This window comes from Oryx dammah, unplaced genomic scaffold (assembly GCF_014754425.2).
Source record: "Oryx dammah isolate SB20612 unplaced genomic scaffold, SCBI_Odam_1.1 HiC_scaffold_5, whole genome shotgun sequence".
Lineage (NCBI taxonomy): Eukaryota > Metazoa > Chordata > Mammalia > Artiodactyla > Bovidae > Oryx > Oryx dammah.
The window spans coordinates 9,164,208-9,183,032 of record NW_024070189.1 but is presented as its reverse complement, the minus strand read 5'-3'; the positions used below and the strand labels follow the sequence as shown (position 1 = coordinate 9,183,032).

General features: G+C 37.0%; 1 protein-coding gene across 1 annotated transcript in view; it reads right to left on the bottom strand.

Moving 5' to 3' along the window:
• SLCO6A1 (solute carrier organic anion transporter family member 6A1) overlaps positions 1 to 18,825 on the bottom strand; it is a 100,763-nt gene that overhangs the window by 45,750 nt on the left and 36,188 nt on the right. The window contains exons 5-8 of the mRNA XM_040239541.1: positions 16,036 to 16,157; positions 14,852 to 14,964; positions 7,251 to 7,395; positions 1,148 to 1,343 (exon numbers count right to left, since the gene is read on the bottom strand). Coding sequence (XP_040095475.1) covers positions 1,148 to 1,343; positions 7,251 to 7,395; positions 14,852 to 14,964; positions 16,036 to 16,157 — 576 coding nt within the window. The remainder of the gene's footprint in view (positions 1 to 1,147; positions 1,344 to 7,250; positions 7,396 to 14,851; positions 14,965 to 16,035; positions 16,158 to 18,825) is intronic.

Below are 18,825 nucleotides of genomic sequence, written 5' to 3'. Positions count from 1 at the left end.
CTCTTGCCAACCGACAACCATTTCTTTAAGCATCTTGACAACTTTTTGCAGGGAAAATGCTTCCACAACTAGCAGGACTCAGGAAATGCTTTCCAAGAGTTTGTCAAGTCCCAGAGAATGGAATTTTATGTTACAGGGGTAAACAGACTTATTCCTTGTTGGCAAAAATGTGTTGGCTAGTGGTTTCTATTTTGATTAATAAAGACATACTTGAGTCTAGTTATAATGATTTGAAATTTAGGGTCCAAAACCTAATTACTGTTGCACCAACCTAATAGATGCTTTTCACCCAGACCTTTTGCCAGAATTCCCAGTTTCTTGCCAATGTCCAGAAATAGTAAATGTACTCAGGGAAAACAGTAATTGCAGAAGGTTGCTTCTCCTCACAAGGTTTGCCTTTCCCCAGGATTTTGGTGCTTTAGCCGCTACTTGCCTAAGCAACTGTCTGATATCTTTAAACAAATCTTTTAAAACATTAATTCAGCTTTTCTAGGTGTACTCAGTTGAAGCACTGGTCTGCCATGTAGTTGAAGTAGAAGTCTAATTTTCTTTACTTATTTTACTTAATTAGTCTTTCAGTTTCTAATTCCAGCTCTGTTTCTCTTCCTTAACATTCAGTTCAGTTCAGTTCAGTTCAGTTCAGTTGCTCAGTCACGTCGACTCTTTGCAACCCCATGAATCGCAGCACGCCAGGCCTCCTGGTCCATCATTGAAACAATCTGTGCCCAGTTCTTTGAATTTTTGCAGGTTTAACTAAAAGGAGACCTTGCTCATGCATACTTTCAGATGCCTTCAGTTCCATTCTTTGACAAGAAGGCTGACATACCAGTTCAGACAAAGGTAAGCCTCGCTTCATACAGTTAGTATGATCACCTAGTTGCTACTCACTTTAATACAGATTTCTACTTCTAGGTTCTAATTCATTTCAATATCTTCTTTCTTTATATGAATGCACAAGCAGTTACACCACAAGCTATCATTATGATATTTCTGCCCTTACAATGAAAGGTGAAACTATGCTTTATGTTTCTTTTACATGTTCAGTAACACCAAGAATGTTATGAACCTATTAGGGTTACTGGGTAAATAATTATTGACTAACAAATATGTGATTGGTTTGGATATGAAAGTACAAAATTATACTTACCCACCATAATCTTCAGTGATCCCAGCAAATGGTATTGGATCACAGTTTATAAAAACTACAAGTGCAAGCAGTACAAGGGATAGAACAGATGTAACTATTACAAATCTCATAAGGCCTTTAGAAGATATGTGTAACTTGGAAATAATGATACCTCCCAGAATCTGGCCTAGTGCACCTCCTGGAAGTAAAACAAGCCCTAGAAGAAAGGAGGAAGAGAAAACATAGTTAGAAAGAGTAGATGTATGGCAGACACCAACACAATATTGTAATGTAATTATCCTCCTCTAACAACAACAAAAAATAGTCAGCTAAAGACAGGACAGAAAATTCACACACTGATGCAATCTCCTCTGCTTTAATCATATAGCAAACGTAAGTTTAACTAAGAAGCCAAGAGAAAATTTAAAGACACAATAAATAACAAAGCTTAACCTTAAGAGAAATACAAATTTGTGCATGGGGCTGATACTACAGGCCTAAGTGAAAGTGAAAGTGAAGTCGTGTCCAACTCTTTGCGACCCCATGGACTGTAGCCCACCAGGCTCCTCTGTCCATGGGATTCTCCAGGCAAGCATACTGGAGTGGGTTGCCATTTCCTTCTCCAGGGGATCTTCCCAACCCAGGGATGGAACCCAGGTCTCCTGCATTGCAGGCAGACGCTTTAACCTCTGAGCCATCAGGGAAGCTGTTAACTAAATGAGTTAACACTTAAGTGCTCAGCACAGAGTACAGTCATGCAGCAAACATTATTTGAGTGTTTAAAGGTAGAATTTACAGACAAAATCATTTATTAGAAAAGCAAAAAGTGCAAATAGTATAGAGGCAATATTTATTAAGAAATTTGTGGGAACTTGAAGTGAATCAGCGAGTGAGCAATAAGGCTATAGGTAAAGAAGTCAAGAAGAAGTAAACCACATTGCAACTCATAATCTCAGAAATTAAGGGGAGGTACTAATATGACTGAAAGCAAGAGTGAGGTAGACTTAAGAAAAACAAGAGGTTTGGATGGCAGTCTACATAAAATGTTTGATCCCCAATTCCTATCCCTAACCACAATGCCAGAGGACACTAGGTTTCTTCATAGAAACCACCATAGAGTTGAGAAAGCCAAGTACATCTGTGAGCATAAAACTGAAAACACAATTCAACTGAAAAAGTATTGGCTGCCAGGCTCATCACCCTAGGCAATAAGAAAATACTGAACACTGGAAGTTCAACAATTAAAAACTAGGTCCTTGACGACTGCCCTAAAAAGAAACAAAATGGTTGAAAATTGAGTTGCAAAGCACAGAACTTCCAAGCAACTGTTTATGTAAATATTATACTGATGTACAGAAAAATACACAAATCGAAATTATACATCTGATGAATTTCCAAAGCAGGCTTAACTCTGTAACCACGCCCAGGTAAAAAAAAATTAATCAAACATTTACTAGAAGGCCAGAGGCTTTTTTGTCCACTTACAAGATTTTATAAAATATGAATTGTAAAGTATGCATACATTATAGCTTCTTTTATTGGACATGATATTTGAAAAATCCACCCATGTTTTTGTATATAATAATACTAGTTCATGCCTTATCACTGCTGAATAGTATTTTAGTATGTGCATACAACACAATTTATTTACTCACTGTGATATTAACAAATTTTGCTGCTACTTTAAAAATTTATGTATATGTTCTTTTTGTAAACATTTGCATTTCTGTTGAATATATTCTTAAGAAAGGAATTTGTGTATATAACTAGAAGTTGAATTCTTGGGTCAGAGGATATGCATAAGTTCAGATTTTTATGACACTGTCAAACAGATTTATAAAACGATAAACCAATTTACACTCTCACCAGGAGTGGATAAAATGGCAATTGCTCCACGTTCATACCAACATATCTTTCTCTTCCATTTTAGCAATTCTGGTGAATGGTACTAGTATTGCCTTGTGATTTTAATATGTATTTCCCTGAAAAACCACTGAAGGTGAGCCCATTTTCACATGAATATTGGCCAACTGGTATCATCTTTTATATAATGCTTGTTCAAATCTTTTTCCATTTTTATTGGATTATCTACCTTTTTATTATTGTCATATTTTTAATATATTCTGGACCTGAATGCTTTGTAGAATATTTGTATTGAAAAGATCGTTTCATATGCATTTTCACTCTTCATGCTGACCTTTGATGAACATAAGTTCTTAATTTTAATGTAATACCACATTTTCCTTCATATTTATATAATTTGTGTCTTGTTTAATAACTCTTTATCTTCTCTAAGGCATGAAGATATTTTCCTATGTCTTTCTAAAAAGCTTTATTGTTTTACCACACACATTGAGACCTGCAATCTACCTAGAATTGGTATCTTTGTGTGTAGTCACATAAAGTTCAAGATTTGTCTTCATTTAAATGTACCTGATTTAAACAATAACTGTATCCAAATAATTTTAAATTTAAAAAATATTTAAATTTAAACTTTTGTATTTAAAAAATTACTACTTTATTTATTGGGCGGCAATTCTCTACTACCCTCTGATGCTATATAGCCTACAAGTAGATGCGCTGACCACTTTTTGTTCTACATTTTCATGGATATTTCTATAGTATGCTGTGGTTCCAATTTCAAAGTATAGAATCGGTGACTGTATTTTGCACACTGGTACTGCATATGCTTCTAAATTCTAAGAGCGACCGTGGAACACATAAATTGCTATCCTTTTCCTCATGTATGGCCCAACAGGAACAACCCAGGACCCCAGGAGGAGAAAGGAAAGTCCCAGCTTAGATTAGGGACTTAAATGAATCAGTGTCTCATCAACAGACCTTACGTCTGGTGAAAAAAAGTTACCAGGGGTTTGAGGTTTACAGTGGATTAACCACCAACTGAACCCCATTGTCCCTACAGCCCTGAATGGCCTGTACGTGGTGATGTCACTAAATTTTTGGCACAGACTGATGGCACTGGATACACTGTCTTGGACATTGCCAAAGTCTTCTTTTGCACTCCACTAGCACCCAAAGAAGACTAATTTTCATTCATGCTAGAAGGTCACAAACATACATCTGCAGTACTCCCTCAAGAGTACCTAAATTCCTCTCCCATTTACTACAAGGGGCAGATTTATTTTGACTGCCACTACCTACGATACCCAAGGGCTTCCCTGGTGGCTGAGAGGTTAAAGCATCTGCCTCCAATGCGGGAGACCCAGCTTCGATCCCTGGGTCGGGAAGATCCCCTGGAGAAGGAAATGGCAACCCACTCCAGTACTCTTGCCTGGAAAATCCCATGGACTGAGAAGCCTGGTAGGCTACAGTCCATGGGGTCGCAAAGAGTCAGACATGACTGAGCGACTTCACTTCATTTCACTTCACCTACGATACCCAAAGCTTTCAATGATAGAAGATACTCAGTTGGTTGTAGGGTGAGAGGCCTGACTCAATGGCTCTGACTTTGGTGTTATTATACCATCATCAGCAAGGAAGACTGATCAAGCCTAACAAAATCCAGAGACCACTCATCAAGTTTCGGGGCACTCTGCAGACAGAATCATAGTGCTCTATCCCTCTGGAAGTTAAGGAAAAACTGTCTCCCTTTTCCCCAACCAAAAGCCAGTCTAGCATTGGATTTTGGATTTCTGAGTACTGAACACAGTAGACAATTCACTTAGGGTTTCTTAGCTGACCCACAGACCTACACTGAATGCTAATCAGCAAGCTGTGGTATGCTCCATACTTTGAGGTGAAAGTCAAGGCACTCAGTCGTGTCTGACTCTCTACAACCCTGTGGACTGTAGCCCACCAGGCTCCTCTGTCCATGGGATTCTCCAGGCAAGAATACTGTAGTGGGTTGCCATTTCCTTTTCCAGAGGATCTTCCCAACCCAGGGATCAAACCCGGGTCTCCCGCATTGCAGGCAGACACTTTAACCTCTGAGCCACTATCCCACAAACCTAATAAACCGATTTCATCTGCAAGGCTCTGTGACTGATGATTTTGTGTGCTGGAGCCTCTGGAAAAAGGGAGGAAGCCCCCACTCAGAAGCATTGCTGCTTGTATAGGAGTCACAGACTCCCTGAAACAGCTACATTTAAAAGCAACTCAGCTTATTCTGGGGAAGAAAATGGAAACCCATTCCAGTATTCTTGCCTGGAGAATTCCGTGGGGAGAGGAGCCTGGTAGGCTGCAGTCCTCAGGGTCATAGGGAGTCCAACACGACTGAGTGACGAACACTAACACTTAGCTTATTACTGATCTCTTGGCATAAACAAAGTCCTGACCCACAGAAAACTTGATTTTATGGACTAATATTCTCATTTGGAGATGAACCAAAACAGACTCACCACTAACCATTTGACAAGCCTTTCTTGTCAACTGGAATTGGTGTGGTCAAGCCACAGAGGCGGTCATAAAAGAACAACAAATGTTTAAAGAAACACCACCCCTAGACCGCATAGCTCTCAGAATACTGTGGGAATTTCTTTCAAATGAAGTTACTTTCTTTCCTCTGGGAAGATTTTCAGAGAGACTACTGATACATTATTTGTACATATCCTGAGGGCAGTTGTCTCTACTTCTCAACAAGTAATCCGACTAGAAAAGGTGGTACAAAAAAACTTGTTCCTAATTTTCGTTGAAATAATCAATGACACCTCATCCCTGGAAAGCACTCTGGTCAGCCTCAGTCACTGAGCCTCATTGTTACGGATGACTGAATTGCCCAAAACTTCATCCTCGCAGGCCCGGGTAGAATATATGCAATTACTAACCCATTCTGTTATGCCTGCATGAATACCTCAGGCTAAGTGGAAAAGTCAATACAGAAACTGAAGCAGAAAGTTATCTTGCTGTCTAAGGTAGACCCTGAGGACCAAGAAATTTGGTCAGCTGGCTGCATCCAAACTCTGCTAGCATGATTGAGGCCAATACTGCAGGTGGCCTTATCCTGTTCTTTGGAGTCTTATTGATATTAGCTTTAATTAAGTACTGTATGAAAAAAAAAACTGGATGATCTAGTCCCTAACTCTGTTAATTATATTAATCATTGTCAAACAAAATGGTATACCTGAGGAAAAATCTGTCATATGGCCCCTGAAACTGTGTCATGGTTGGCTTTTGGACTATGTGCAGTCCAACAATGGTGTGCCCTTTACCACAAAATCTACTCAACAATGGGCTGAAAGTCAAAACCTTTGCATGTATTAACATTTGTTTTTATTTGGCTTACATGTTTTATGTTCCTTTTAACTTTCTTATTTTTTTAAATTGTTAATAAAATATTTCAAGTTAATGTACTCTTTACTACTCTCTTACTGGTTACCTGCAAGTTACAGTACGTATCCCTGATTTTTTACAACATAAAATAAATGATCACATTCACCATCTTCCCATTAATGCTAGAACCTTAAAACATTTAATTCCACTTGCAACCTCTTTTGGAGAACCAATTCTCAATATCTAATAAAACTGATGTACTTAATAGCAAGGTCTCTTTGATGTCTTAACATAGATCAACTTTTACAAATGTGCACAAGGAACATATCTACGAGTCTATTTGTTACTTCATTGTTTGGAAAAGTGAAATAGTTGGAGGCAACTTCATGTCGATATATATGATATAGAAAAAGAAACACTATTCATAAAATAGAATCCCATAGCAATGTTAAAATGCCTTAAATAGAGATCAATATGAATCTGATGAACATAATTTCAGATAAAAATAACAGAAGAGCACATACAAAATGATATATGATTTTAGAAATAGACTGTATTAGACAGGTACATAAGAGGTAACAATATATAAATGTGTGAGAAGGAAGAACTCCAACTTTAAAAGAGGTGTAAGTTACCTCTGCAGAGGGAGGAAAAGAAATGTGATAAAAGAGAAACGCAGAAGTCCTGCAAATTCCTATATGTTAAAAACTAGTGATGCAATGATGGGAAAATGTTCATATTTTTAAAAGTTGAACAACCAGGGTTCAGATATTTAAAATTTAAGCAAACACTACTGCTCCTTCTACTTCCCACTTAGTTGAAATAGTTCATAAATACATAAAAGAAAACCTTACATAAAAATTTTACAATGAGTACAATGAGTGGAAATGTCTACCTGCAAGTGTAGTTGCCTCACTGGGTGATAATATAAACTGATTTTCTATATATATAGGCAAAAATTCAGATGCTCCGATCATAATTAAAGATTCTGAAGCTCTCGACAGAGATAGGTAAATAAATATTGGATTCTTGATCAGAATCTGAAATAGAAATGTTACATATGAATTATTTTATTTTATTAGGTAAAGAAAAATAGATATACCCACCTGTATATTAGTGACCGATCCACAAAAAGTTTACCTTTGTCAATAACTGACAATACTATATGTATATAAAAATTGAAACAGAAACTTAAAATTCACCAATATACCATAAAAGACATGTAGTGTTTGAACCATTTTCATTTGCTATTTGATCTCCATACCACCTATAATTTTTATTTGTGACTCTGGCAGTGTGTTAGGACTGCTAGAACTAGAATACTAATTTTCAAACTGATTTCTATATTTCTTAGATATGTATATATCTTTGAGAATGTTCAGTGATGTTTTATATTTGTATATTTTTAAATAAACTTAACATTTCTTTTTCTATGCCTAAACACTATTTCTGAAATCTATCATTTTCTGCGTATTTATCAAATTCATCTTCTGGGTTAAATTTAACACATTACATAGTGTAATACCACTCCCATAGGGTTAAATGCTTAAGTCAACTTGAGCTTCCTACTGGTGCAAACAAGGTGACATTAAACATCCTTGTGCAGCCCTTAAGGAAATAGGATAGAGCGTCTTTGGAAGTATATATACTAGACAAGGATTGCTACGGCTCTGGGATTTGGTCTACCTCATGCCATTATTTCTCCAAATTTTTCTCCAAAATTATCAGTTTATACTCCCACCGTAATACAAGGGAATCCCATTTTCTTCATGTAGCGACTGATACTTTCTAAAATTCATCAGAGCCACATTTCTGATTTCATATCCCTTTCCAGAACTTCGCCATTCTCCAAGAAAGAGGTGTTGAACTTTAAAAGGCCTGACTGACTGCTTCACAAAGCAAGTGATGCTGCACAAGTTCTGAAACTGGGTCATAAACTGACAGTAGGACTTCTGCTGGGAACTCTCGCTCTCAGGAGTCTGGCCGTGGAACTTGGTTACCATGTTCTGAGAAAAACCAGGCCAGTTGGGGAGGTCATGTGTGGGCATTCTAGCAAACAGCCAGAATCAAAAGCTAATATCTGGAACAAGCCTTCAGATGACTTATCACCCAGACTTACTTCACTATAGTTGATCAAAACAGACGCTCTATTATTTTAAGCCACTAAGTTTGGGGGTGGTTTATCATGTAGCAACAGATAACTAGCACATCCCACATAATCACAAACACTTTAATATTAGTTGGCTTTCAAAATTTCACCATTCTGATGAATGCATATTATTATAGTGCTATATTTTATAATTCTCTAACTTCAAACATATAACTGAGCATTTCTTCATATAATTTCTTAGCTATTTAGTATTCACTTGGGAGTATGAACTGGCTGTTTATATGCTTCCTGAAATTCATCTGTAGATTTTCCAAGAACTCTAATTTATTCTAAATACTAATCTTGTGTTGGATTTAGATATCTGTCACCCACCTTTTAATACTGTCAGCTTCCTTCATTGAACAGAAATCTTAATGTAATGTACTTAAGAAATTTTAATTACATTAATGTCTTAATGTAATCAATCCATAAATAAGTTCATATTTGACACTATTACAAATCTTGTCTATTATTTTCATATCCTTATATTGCAAGGTGTTTCTTTCAGTTTAAACCTTGACTTTGTCATTTTTTATAGTCACATTCTATTAACCTAGAAATTATCGTTTTGCATAATATGAAGTAGACAGCCAACTTCACTTTACCACACAAAGAACCGAGTTAGTCATCATACCTACTGAACAATTATCTTCGGAGTGCCTCCTCTATCATATGACAAGTTCTTATACACACTAATCTGTAGCTGGGTTTTCTGTTCCACTGGCCTGTTTATTTGTACTGAGGAAATACTATCTCTTCTTTTTTTAACCACTATGGCTTTATATCGGGTCTTATTGTGTACTAGAATAAACATTCTTTGTTTCACTTATTCATGACCTTGCATGCCCAGTCACTCAGTGACTTCCCTGCCAGGCTCCTCTGTCCATGGAATTTTCCAGGCAAGGATACTCGAGTGGGTTGCCACTTCCTTCTGCGGGGGATTTTCCCAACCCAGGGAAGAGCATGACCTTGCACACCAGAGTTACACCCACTTTCCCCCATAGCCAGTCCCTCCCATCAGGAGCTTGCACAAGCCTCTTACCCTCATCCATCAGAGGGCAGATAGAATCAAAGCTACAATCACAGAAAACTAACCAAAATGATCACATAGATCACAGCATTGTGTAACATAATGTCCTATACGTCACTATAAGCCTATGAGCCATGTCCTATAGGGTCGCCCAAGACGGATGGGTCATGGTAGAAAGTTATGGCAAACTGTGGTCCACTGGAGAAAGAAATGGCAAGCCATTTCAGCATTCTTGCCTTGCGAACCCCATGAACAGTATGAAAAGGCAAAAAGATATGATACTACTGGAGAAGAGCAGAGAAATAGGTCCAGAAGGAATGAAGAGGCTGAGCCAAAGCAGAAACAATGCCCAGTTGTGGGTATGTCTGGTGGTGAATGGAAAGTCTGATGCTCTAAAGAACAATACTGCATAGGAACCTGTTAGATTCTTGAATCAAGGTAATTTGGAAGTGGTCAAACAGGAGATGACAAGAGTGAACATTGACATTTTAGGAATGAGCGAACTAAAGAAGGTTGGAATGGGTGAATTTAATTCAGACGACCGTTATATCTACTACTGTGGGCAAGAATCCCTTTGAAGAAATGGAGTAGCTGTCACAGTCAACAAAAGAGTCCAAAATGCAGTACTTGGGTGCAATCTCAAAAATGACAGAATGGTCTCAGTTCATTTCAAAGGCAAACTATTCAGTATTACAGTAATCCAAGTCTATGCCCCAACCACTAATGCCAAAGAGCTGAAACTGTATGGTTCTATGAAGATCTACAAGACCTCTACAACTAACACCAAAAAAAGATGTCCTTTTCATCACAGGGGACTGGAATGCAAAAGTAGGAAATCAAGAGATACCTGGAGTAACAGGCAAGTTTGGCTCTGGGATACAAAATGAAACAGAGCAAGGCTAACAGTTTTGCCAAGAGAACACCCTGGCCATAGCAAACACCCTCTTCCACCAACACAATAGATGACTCAACACATGGACATCACCAGATGGTCAACAGTGAAATCAGATTGATTATATTCTTTGCAGTCAAAGATGGATATGCTCTATACAGTCAGCAAAAGCAAGACTGGTAGCTGATTGTGGCTCAGATCATGAACTCCTTATTGAAAAATTCAGACTTAAATGGAAGTGAAGTGAGTGAAAGTCGCTCAGTCATGCCCGACTCTTTGACCCCATGGACTATACAGTCAATGGAATTCTCCAGGCCAGAATACTGGAGTGTGAAGCCTTTCCCTTCTCCAGGGGATCTTCCCAACCCAGGAATGGAACCCAGGTCTACTGCATTGCAGGCAGATTCTTTACCAACTGAGCTATGAAGAAAGTAGGGTAAACCACTAGGCTATTCAGAAGTGAAGTGAAGTGAAGTGAAGTCGCTCAGTCATGTCTGACTCTGTGACCACACGGACTGTAGCCTACCAGGCTTCTCAGTCCATGGGATTTTCCAGGCAAGAGTACTGGAGTGGATTGCCATTTCCTTCTCCAGGGGATCTTCCCGACCCAGGGATCAAACCCAGGTCTCCTGCATTGGAGGCAGACGCTTTAACCTCTGAGCCACCAGGGAAGCCCAAGCTATTCAAATATGACCTAAATCAAATACCTTATGATTATACAGTGAAAGTGAGAAATAGATTCAAGGGATTAGATCTGATAGAGTGCCTGTCTATGGACAGAGGTTTGTGACATTGTACAGGAAGCAGTGATCAAAACCATTCCCAAGAAAAAGAAATGCAAACAAGGCAAAATGGTTGTCTAAGGAGACCTGACAAATAAGTGAGAGAAGAAGAGAAGTAAAAGGCAAAAGAGAAAAGGAAAGATACATCCATCTGAATGCAGAATTCACAGAATAGCAAGGGAAGATAAGAAAGCCTTCCTCAGTGACCAGTGCAAAGAAATAGAGGAAAACAATACAATGGGGAAGCCTAGAGATCTCTTCAAGAAAATTAGAGATACCAAGGGAACATTTCATGCAAAGATGGGCTCAATAAAGGACAGGAATGGTATGGACCTAACAGAAGCAGAAGATATTCATAAAAGATGGCAAGAACACACAGAAGAACTGTAGAGAAAATATCTTAATGACCCAGAAAACCATTTTGTTGTGATCACTCACCTAGAGCCAAGCATCCTAGAGTGTGAAGTCAAGTGGGCCTTAGGAAGTATTACTATGAGCAAAGCTAGTGGAGATGATGGAATACCCATTGAGTTATTTCAAATCCTAAAAAATGATGCTGTGAAAGTGGTGCACTCAATATGCCAGCAAATTTGGAAAACTCAGCTAAGGCCAAAAATTTGAAAAAGTAAGTTTTCATTCCAATCACCAAGAAGGGCAAGGACAAAAAATATTCAGACTACTGCACAACTGAACTCATTTCACATTCTAGTAAGGTAATGCTCAAACAGTATTGAACTGAGGACTTCCAGATGTACAAGCTGGATTTAGAAAAGGCAGAGGAACCAGAGATCAAATTGCCAACATACACTGGATCACAGAAAAAAGCAAGAGAATTTCAGAAAAATATCTACTTCTGCTTCACTGGCTATGGTAAAGCCTTTGACTGTGTGGATCACAACAAACTGTGGAAAATTCTTTAAGAGATGAAAATAACAAACTACCTTACCTGCTTCTTGAAATATCTGTATGCATGTCAAAAAGCAACAGTTAGAACTGGACATGGAACAACAAACTGGTTCAAAATTGGGAGAGGAGCACATCAAGGCTATATATTGTCACCCTGCTTATTTAACTTATATGCAGAATACATCCTGTGAAAAGCCAGGCTGAATGAAGTTCAAGCTGGAATCAAGATTGCAGGAAGAAATATCAATAATCTCAGATATGCAGATGATACCACCCTTATGGCTGAAAGCTAGGAGGAACAGCCTCTTGATGAAAGTGAAAGAGTTGAGAGTGGAAAAGCTGGCTTAAAACTCAATTTGGAAAACTAAGATCATGGCATCTGGTCCCATCTTTCATGGCAAACAGATGGTGAAACAATGGAAACAGTGAAAGACTTTATTCTGGGGGGCTCCAAGATCACTGCAGATGATGACTGCAGGCATGAAACTAAAAGATGCTTGCTCCTTGGAAGAAAAGCTATGACAAACCTAGAAAGCATATTAAAAAGCTGAGACATCACTTTGTCGACAAAGATCAGTATAGTCAAAGCTATGGTTTTTCCAGTAGTCATGTATGGATATGAGAGTTGGACTGTGAAGAAAGCTGAGCGCTGAAGAATTGATGTTTTGAACTGTGGTGTTGGAGAAGATTCTTGAGAGTCCCTTGGACTGCAAGGAGATTCAACCAGTCCTTTCTAAAAGATCAGCCTTGGGTGTTCTTTGGAAGGAATGATGCTAAAGCTGAAGCTCCAGTACTTTGGACACCTCATGCGAAGAGCTGACTCATTGGAAAAGACTCTGATGCTGGGAAGGATTGGGGGCAGGAGGAAAAAGGGGACGACAGAGGATGAGATGGCTGGATGGCATCACTGACTCGATGGACGTGAGTTTGAGTGAACTCCGGGAGTTGGTGACGGACAGGGAGGCCTGGCGTGCTGCAATTCATGGGGTCGCAAAGAGTCAGACACGACTGAGCGACTGAACTGAACTGAATATATGAGCACCTAAATATACAAAGCAAACACTAACAGACATAAAAGGAGAAATTAGCAAGAATACAAAAATAGTAGGGGACATTAATACCCCATTTGTATCAACTGACACACCATCCAGACATAAAATCAATATGGAAATGGGGTCTTACACAACACATTAGACTACTTGGCTTAACAGACATCCATAAGACATTGCATCCCCAAACAGCAGATACACATTCTTTTCAGGTGCACATAGAGTGTTCTTCAGGTCAGATCATATGTAGGCCACAAAATAAGTCTCAACAAATTTAAGAGGACAGAAACCATATTGTGCACTTTTTCTAACCACAGTGGTATGTAACTAGAAATCAATTATATGCAAAAAAATGGATAAAGCACAAATGTGGAGACAAAACAACATGCTACTAGAAAATCAATGGGCCAGTGAAGAAATCAAAGGGGAAAACAGAAAAGGTACAGAGAAAAATGAAAATTAAAAAGACAAATTCCAAAATCTATGGGATACATCAAAAGCAGTTCAAAGAGGGGAGTTCATAGCAATACAGTCCTGCTTGAAGAAACAAATCTCAGAAACCAACAACTTAAACTACCGTCTAAATAGAAAATATCAACCAAATCAAGAGCTGTTTTTTTTTTTTAAAAGATAAGCCTTAAGCTAGGTTCATTAAGAAAAAAAGATAGAGGATACAAATAAACAAAATAAGAAGTTAAAGAGGAAAAATTACAACTGATATCACAGAGATACAAAAATTGTAAGAGAATACAGCAAATAGTTAAAGGTCAACAAATGGACAATCTAGAACAAATGGCTAAATTTCTAGAAACATACAATCTTCCAAAACTGAATCTAAAGAAGAAATAAACAATCTGAACAGATCCATCACTAGTAGTGAAATTGAATTTGTAAGAAAAAATTTCCAGCAAACAAGTCCAGGACTGGACAACCTCATAGGGGAATTCTACCAAGCATATAGATAAGAGCTAATATTTATCTTTCTCAAGCCATCTCAAAAAATTTTGGAGGGAACACTCTCTAATTCATTCTGCAAGGTCACCATTACCCTCATACCAAATCAGATAAAGATAAGCACATAAAAATAAAAATATGGGTCAAATTTTCTGATGAAAATAGATGCATAAATCCTCAAAAAATATTAGCAAATTGAATACACGTTTGTTAGTTTTGTTGCTTTGACATAGGTTCATAAAAGCAAAACTCAGTTATGACCCATGAGAAGGGCTGACAGGAATTTTAACTGGGTAAGGTCCTATAGGCCATTATCAAATAAACATTTCTAAATGAAAAAAAAAAAAAGTTGTTTGTGAGAGTAGTTGTTAACTTCTAAAGTTCTTTTCTAAGTTATTTAAATATAATAAAAAGATAATGCTAATACCTCTGTCATCTTATTAAATGGCTTATTTATTTATATAGAGAAAAAATAAATTCATTATAATATAAAAGTTAAAGGCAATAGAAGAAGGAAAAATACTTGGTATCAGTCTTTGACACTAACCAAGTTTGTACTGATGCCACATAGGTGAAATGGATCCTATTTTCCATTATCTATAAAATGAGTAGGTTAATTAAGACCTCAAAAGTTCCATTCAGATTCAAGTTGAACACTTTATACTTTTGTTAAATCCATAACAAAAATATTGTACATGTCAAGTTAATTTGCTTGTTCATATAAAATACTTTACCCCAAAAGTAGCAAATAAGTCCTTGATACTAGGTCCAAATTCCTGATCTTTTGTTTGATCTCTGTCCAAAATATGAGGCTGTTTACGTTTCCCAGCTTTTATCCTTGCTGTGCCTATACATTAACAAGGAGAAGAATCTTATAACATGTTCAAATAACTAACACACATATAATAAGCATTCATACACATTCCAACATATACACAATTGGTCCTGAAATGGTAAGTGAACTATTTTTGAACAAGCTAAAGTCAAGCTGGTGGCCCCTGGTGGTTCAGACAGTAAACCGTCTGCCTGCAATGCAGGAGACCCAGGTTAAATCCTTGGGTTGGGAAGATCCCCTGGAGAAGGAAATGGCAAGCCACTCCAGTACTCTTGCCTGGAAAATTCCATGGACTGAGGAGCCTGGTAGGCTACAGTCCATGGGGTCCCAAAGAGTCGGACACAACTGAGCGACTTCACTTTCATTTTCAAAGTCAAGCTAATAAACTACAAGACGTGCTCTTCTAAAACAGTACTGTCCTAAAGATCTTTGTGATAAGGAAAATTTCCCATATCTGTACTCTCTAATATCTCCAATACCGTAGCCATTAGCTATGATGAGGCTATTAAATATTTTAAAATGTAGCTCCTATGATTGAGTAAATGGATTTTTAATTTAAATTAAAATTTAAATAGCTACATATAATGACTACAGTATTTGACAGCATAGCCCTAAAATATAAAGTACAAATTTGGTATTACTAAAAATATTTTGTACCAATTAAATTTACTACCATTAGGAAGCTATTTGATTTCTCTAATGTTACATGTATATTCCAGTGTTTCCCAAAGACTTTTAATAGTACTTTACCTTATAACATAAATCATGATAGGTAAATAAGATTAAATATGCTTCTTTCATCAAGAAAATTTTAGATAGCATGAAGCATTTTTAGACAGGAATGACAAAAAAAAAAAAAACAAAAATATGCACTAATGATAGTCTGGTACATAAATAAAATAATTACTTGGTGGCATGTTTTATTTGTTCAAATAATACTAGCACATGTCACTGTTTGTCCATCACAGAAAGAAATGTACACAGAAAGTAATGAAATTCAATCATATTCTGAGAATTGGGGATCAGGGTAGGGGTGAGGAATATACTCTCCTTTAATTTAATGAATTATATTTTTATAGTCACCTCGTAAACTCTGTGGAAAGCATGAAAATGGTATTAATGTAGACCATGCAATAACTGCAATAATAACAAAATAACTCCACCAACTCTGCTGCCAACGTTCTTTATCATCATTGTCTCCAACACTTTAATAGAGAAAATGAAAATTTTCAACTTTGCATAGTTTATTACAAAGCCATAATTAAACAGAGAGAGAAAGAGCATTTTCTGTTAATTTGTCTTTGTTATTGCTTTGTTTTGCTGAGATTGAGTGGTTGTGAGTTCTCCAATTATGTGGTTCTCTTCTTTGTCCCTTTTAAACTTCAGTAATTCTTTGTCCCTTTTAAACTTCTTTCTCCGACAGAAGTTACACATTTAGAAGACTATCACTCTAAATCTGATCTATTTTTTTTAAATCATTCTTACCTCCTTTAAATCGTGTGCCAAATTCTTTAGAACAAGCTTGGCCCTTTAAATTGCACAACTAACACTTAATCCGGGTATCTGACTCATTACCATTTCTTGGTAATCTTTTTCTTATAGTCCTTTCTCTGAACTCTCAGATTGAACATGTTTTAGCCTTCTAGTAACCCTAACTCATCACGCTTTGATAGCCTTTGTCTTCTATCTCCCCTGTGGTTTTTCTTGGTCTATCTTTGCAAACCACAAAGCTTTGCAGTGGGCAGAGCAAGATGGAAATGTGAAGGGTCCTCTGCTGGGATTTTGTTGATTTTTCCCCCCTTTTCAGTCACAGTTGTTTTGTAGTTTCAACATTCTTTGTTTCCAATTATGCTCAGGCCATGATTTTTGTGGGGGATTTTCATGTTATGACATTATTTTACATCATTTAGGGAGGAGACTTGGGGAACTGATTACCACATCGCTGCCATTATCTTCAGTTCCACACACACAAGATGCTGTCCAACCAGCTGTTGTGGGAAAAAGTCCACATCCACGGGAAACAGCTTTGGTGGTACTCTAATGCCAGCAAGATCTGCTGCCAACAGAACCTGGTGAGTAGCCTGCATTTAGGCTTCAACTGTCACAGAGTATGGAGAATATTCCCAGTTTATTCATTGATGGGACAACTTCCTATCCATTGCTACATTATTCAGGGATACAAATACCAACTTGGAATGACGCAGGGTTACAAATTTGATATCCATAATTCAGTAAGGACATATACATGTAGATATGTTATGCCCAGGGTGTTTCAACTCCAGATTATCACTGGGCTCTGTTTCCTTGTTGATTATAATATTCATAAAATTTCTATTTTTCTCTCTTTTAAAGTATTTATAAAATTATAGCTTTTTATCTTTTGGAAATCTTTCTTTTTACATTTGAACCCATCTATGTATCCTAACTATATGTATGCATTGGTTCCAATTATTACCATGCAACTACTCTCATTTGACACACAAATCCAACTGTTACAAGTCAAAACATTTTATTATAACCTATAATTATCAAATGTATCTGGAAGAGCAATTTTGTAAAAACAGCCCCTTATTTGATGAATGAGGACTTATTTAACAATATAGAAAATAATACAATAAAGCTTTAGTTATTGAAACCCTTTAGTATTGGCATGAAATAAAAAAATATATCAGGGAACATACTAGAGATACAGAGACAGGAAGAAAATCTATATATACAGGAAAATTTTATTTATCATAAAGATAGTATTTAATATTAAAAATTAAGTTAATATTAAAAAAATCATGGACTGACTAAAAAATGTTATCTGTATAAATAAATATTCCTTTCAGGAAAAAATATAAATGTGTCCCCTTTCTCATATTATATGTGAAAATAAACTGAAATTGATGTTAAATTTAAATCAATCAAATCCAGACAAGGACACCACAAGTAAAGAAAATTACAGGTCAATATCTGTGATGAACATCAGTGCAAAAATACTCAACCAAATACTAGAAAACTGAACTAAACAGTATATTAAAAGGATCACAACCATGATCAAGTGGGATTTCTTCCAAGGATACAAGGATGATTCATCTGCAAATCAATCAGTGTGATTCACCATATTAACAAAATGAAGGATAAAAATCATATGATCATGCCAATTAAAGCAGAAAAAGCATTTGAGAAAATTCAACATCCATTTATGATGAAAGACACTCAATGGATTGGGTATACAAGGAACATTTTGTTGTTTAGTCTCTAAATTGTGTCTGACTCTATTGCAACCCCATGGACTGTAGCCTGCCAGACTGCTCTATCCATAGGATTTCCCAAGCAAAAATACTGGAATGGGTTACCATTTCCTTCTACAGGGGATCTTCCCAACCCACAGATCAAACTGCATTGGCATGTGAATTCTTTACCAATGAGCCCCCAAGGAAGTCCATAGAGGGAACATACCTCAACATTAAAAAGGCCGTACATGACAGACACACAGCTAACATCACACTGAACAGTGAAAAGCTAAAAACATTTCTTCTGAGATCAGATAAAGGCAAGGATGCTAAACTAGCCACAGCAATTAGGCAAGAGAAAGAAATAAAAGGCAACCAAATCATAAAGAAATAAGTAAAACTGTTTCTGTGTGAAAATGGCATGATATTAAATATCATCCAAAAACTCCACCTAAAAACCTGGTGAGGGCCCCAAGCTATGACACCATTCTGTTTAGCCAGATATTTCTGGATAATGGTGTGCAGATTAAGACCAGTAAATTTTGTAATTACCATGCTGTCATACTGCCTTTGTATGTATATATCTTATCATATATCCCTAGTCAAAGCCTAGAGAGATAACCACAGGAATGAGATGCCACAGGGATAAATAGGG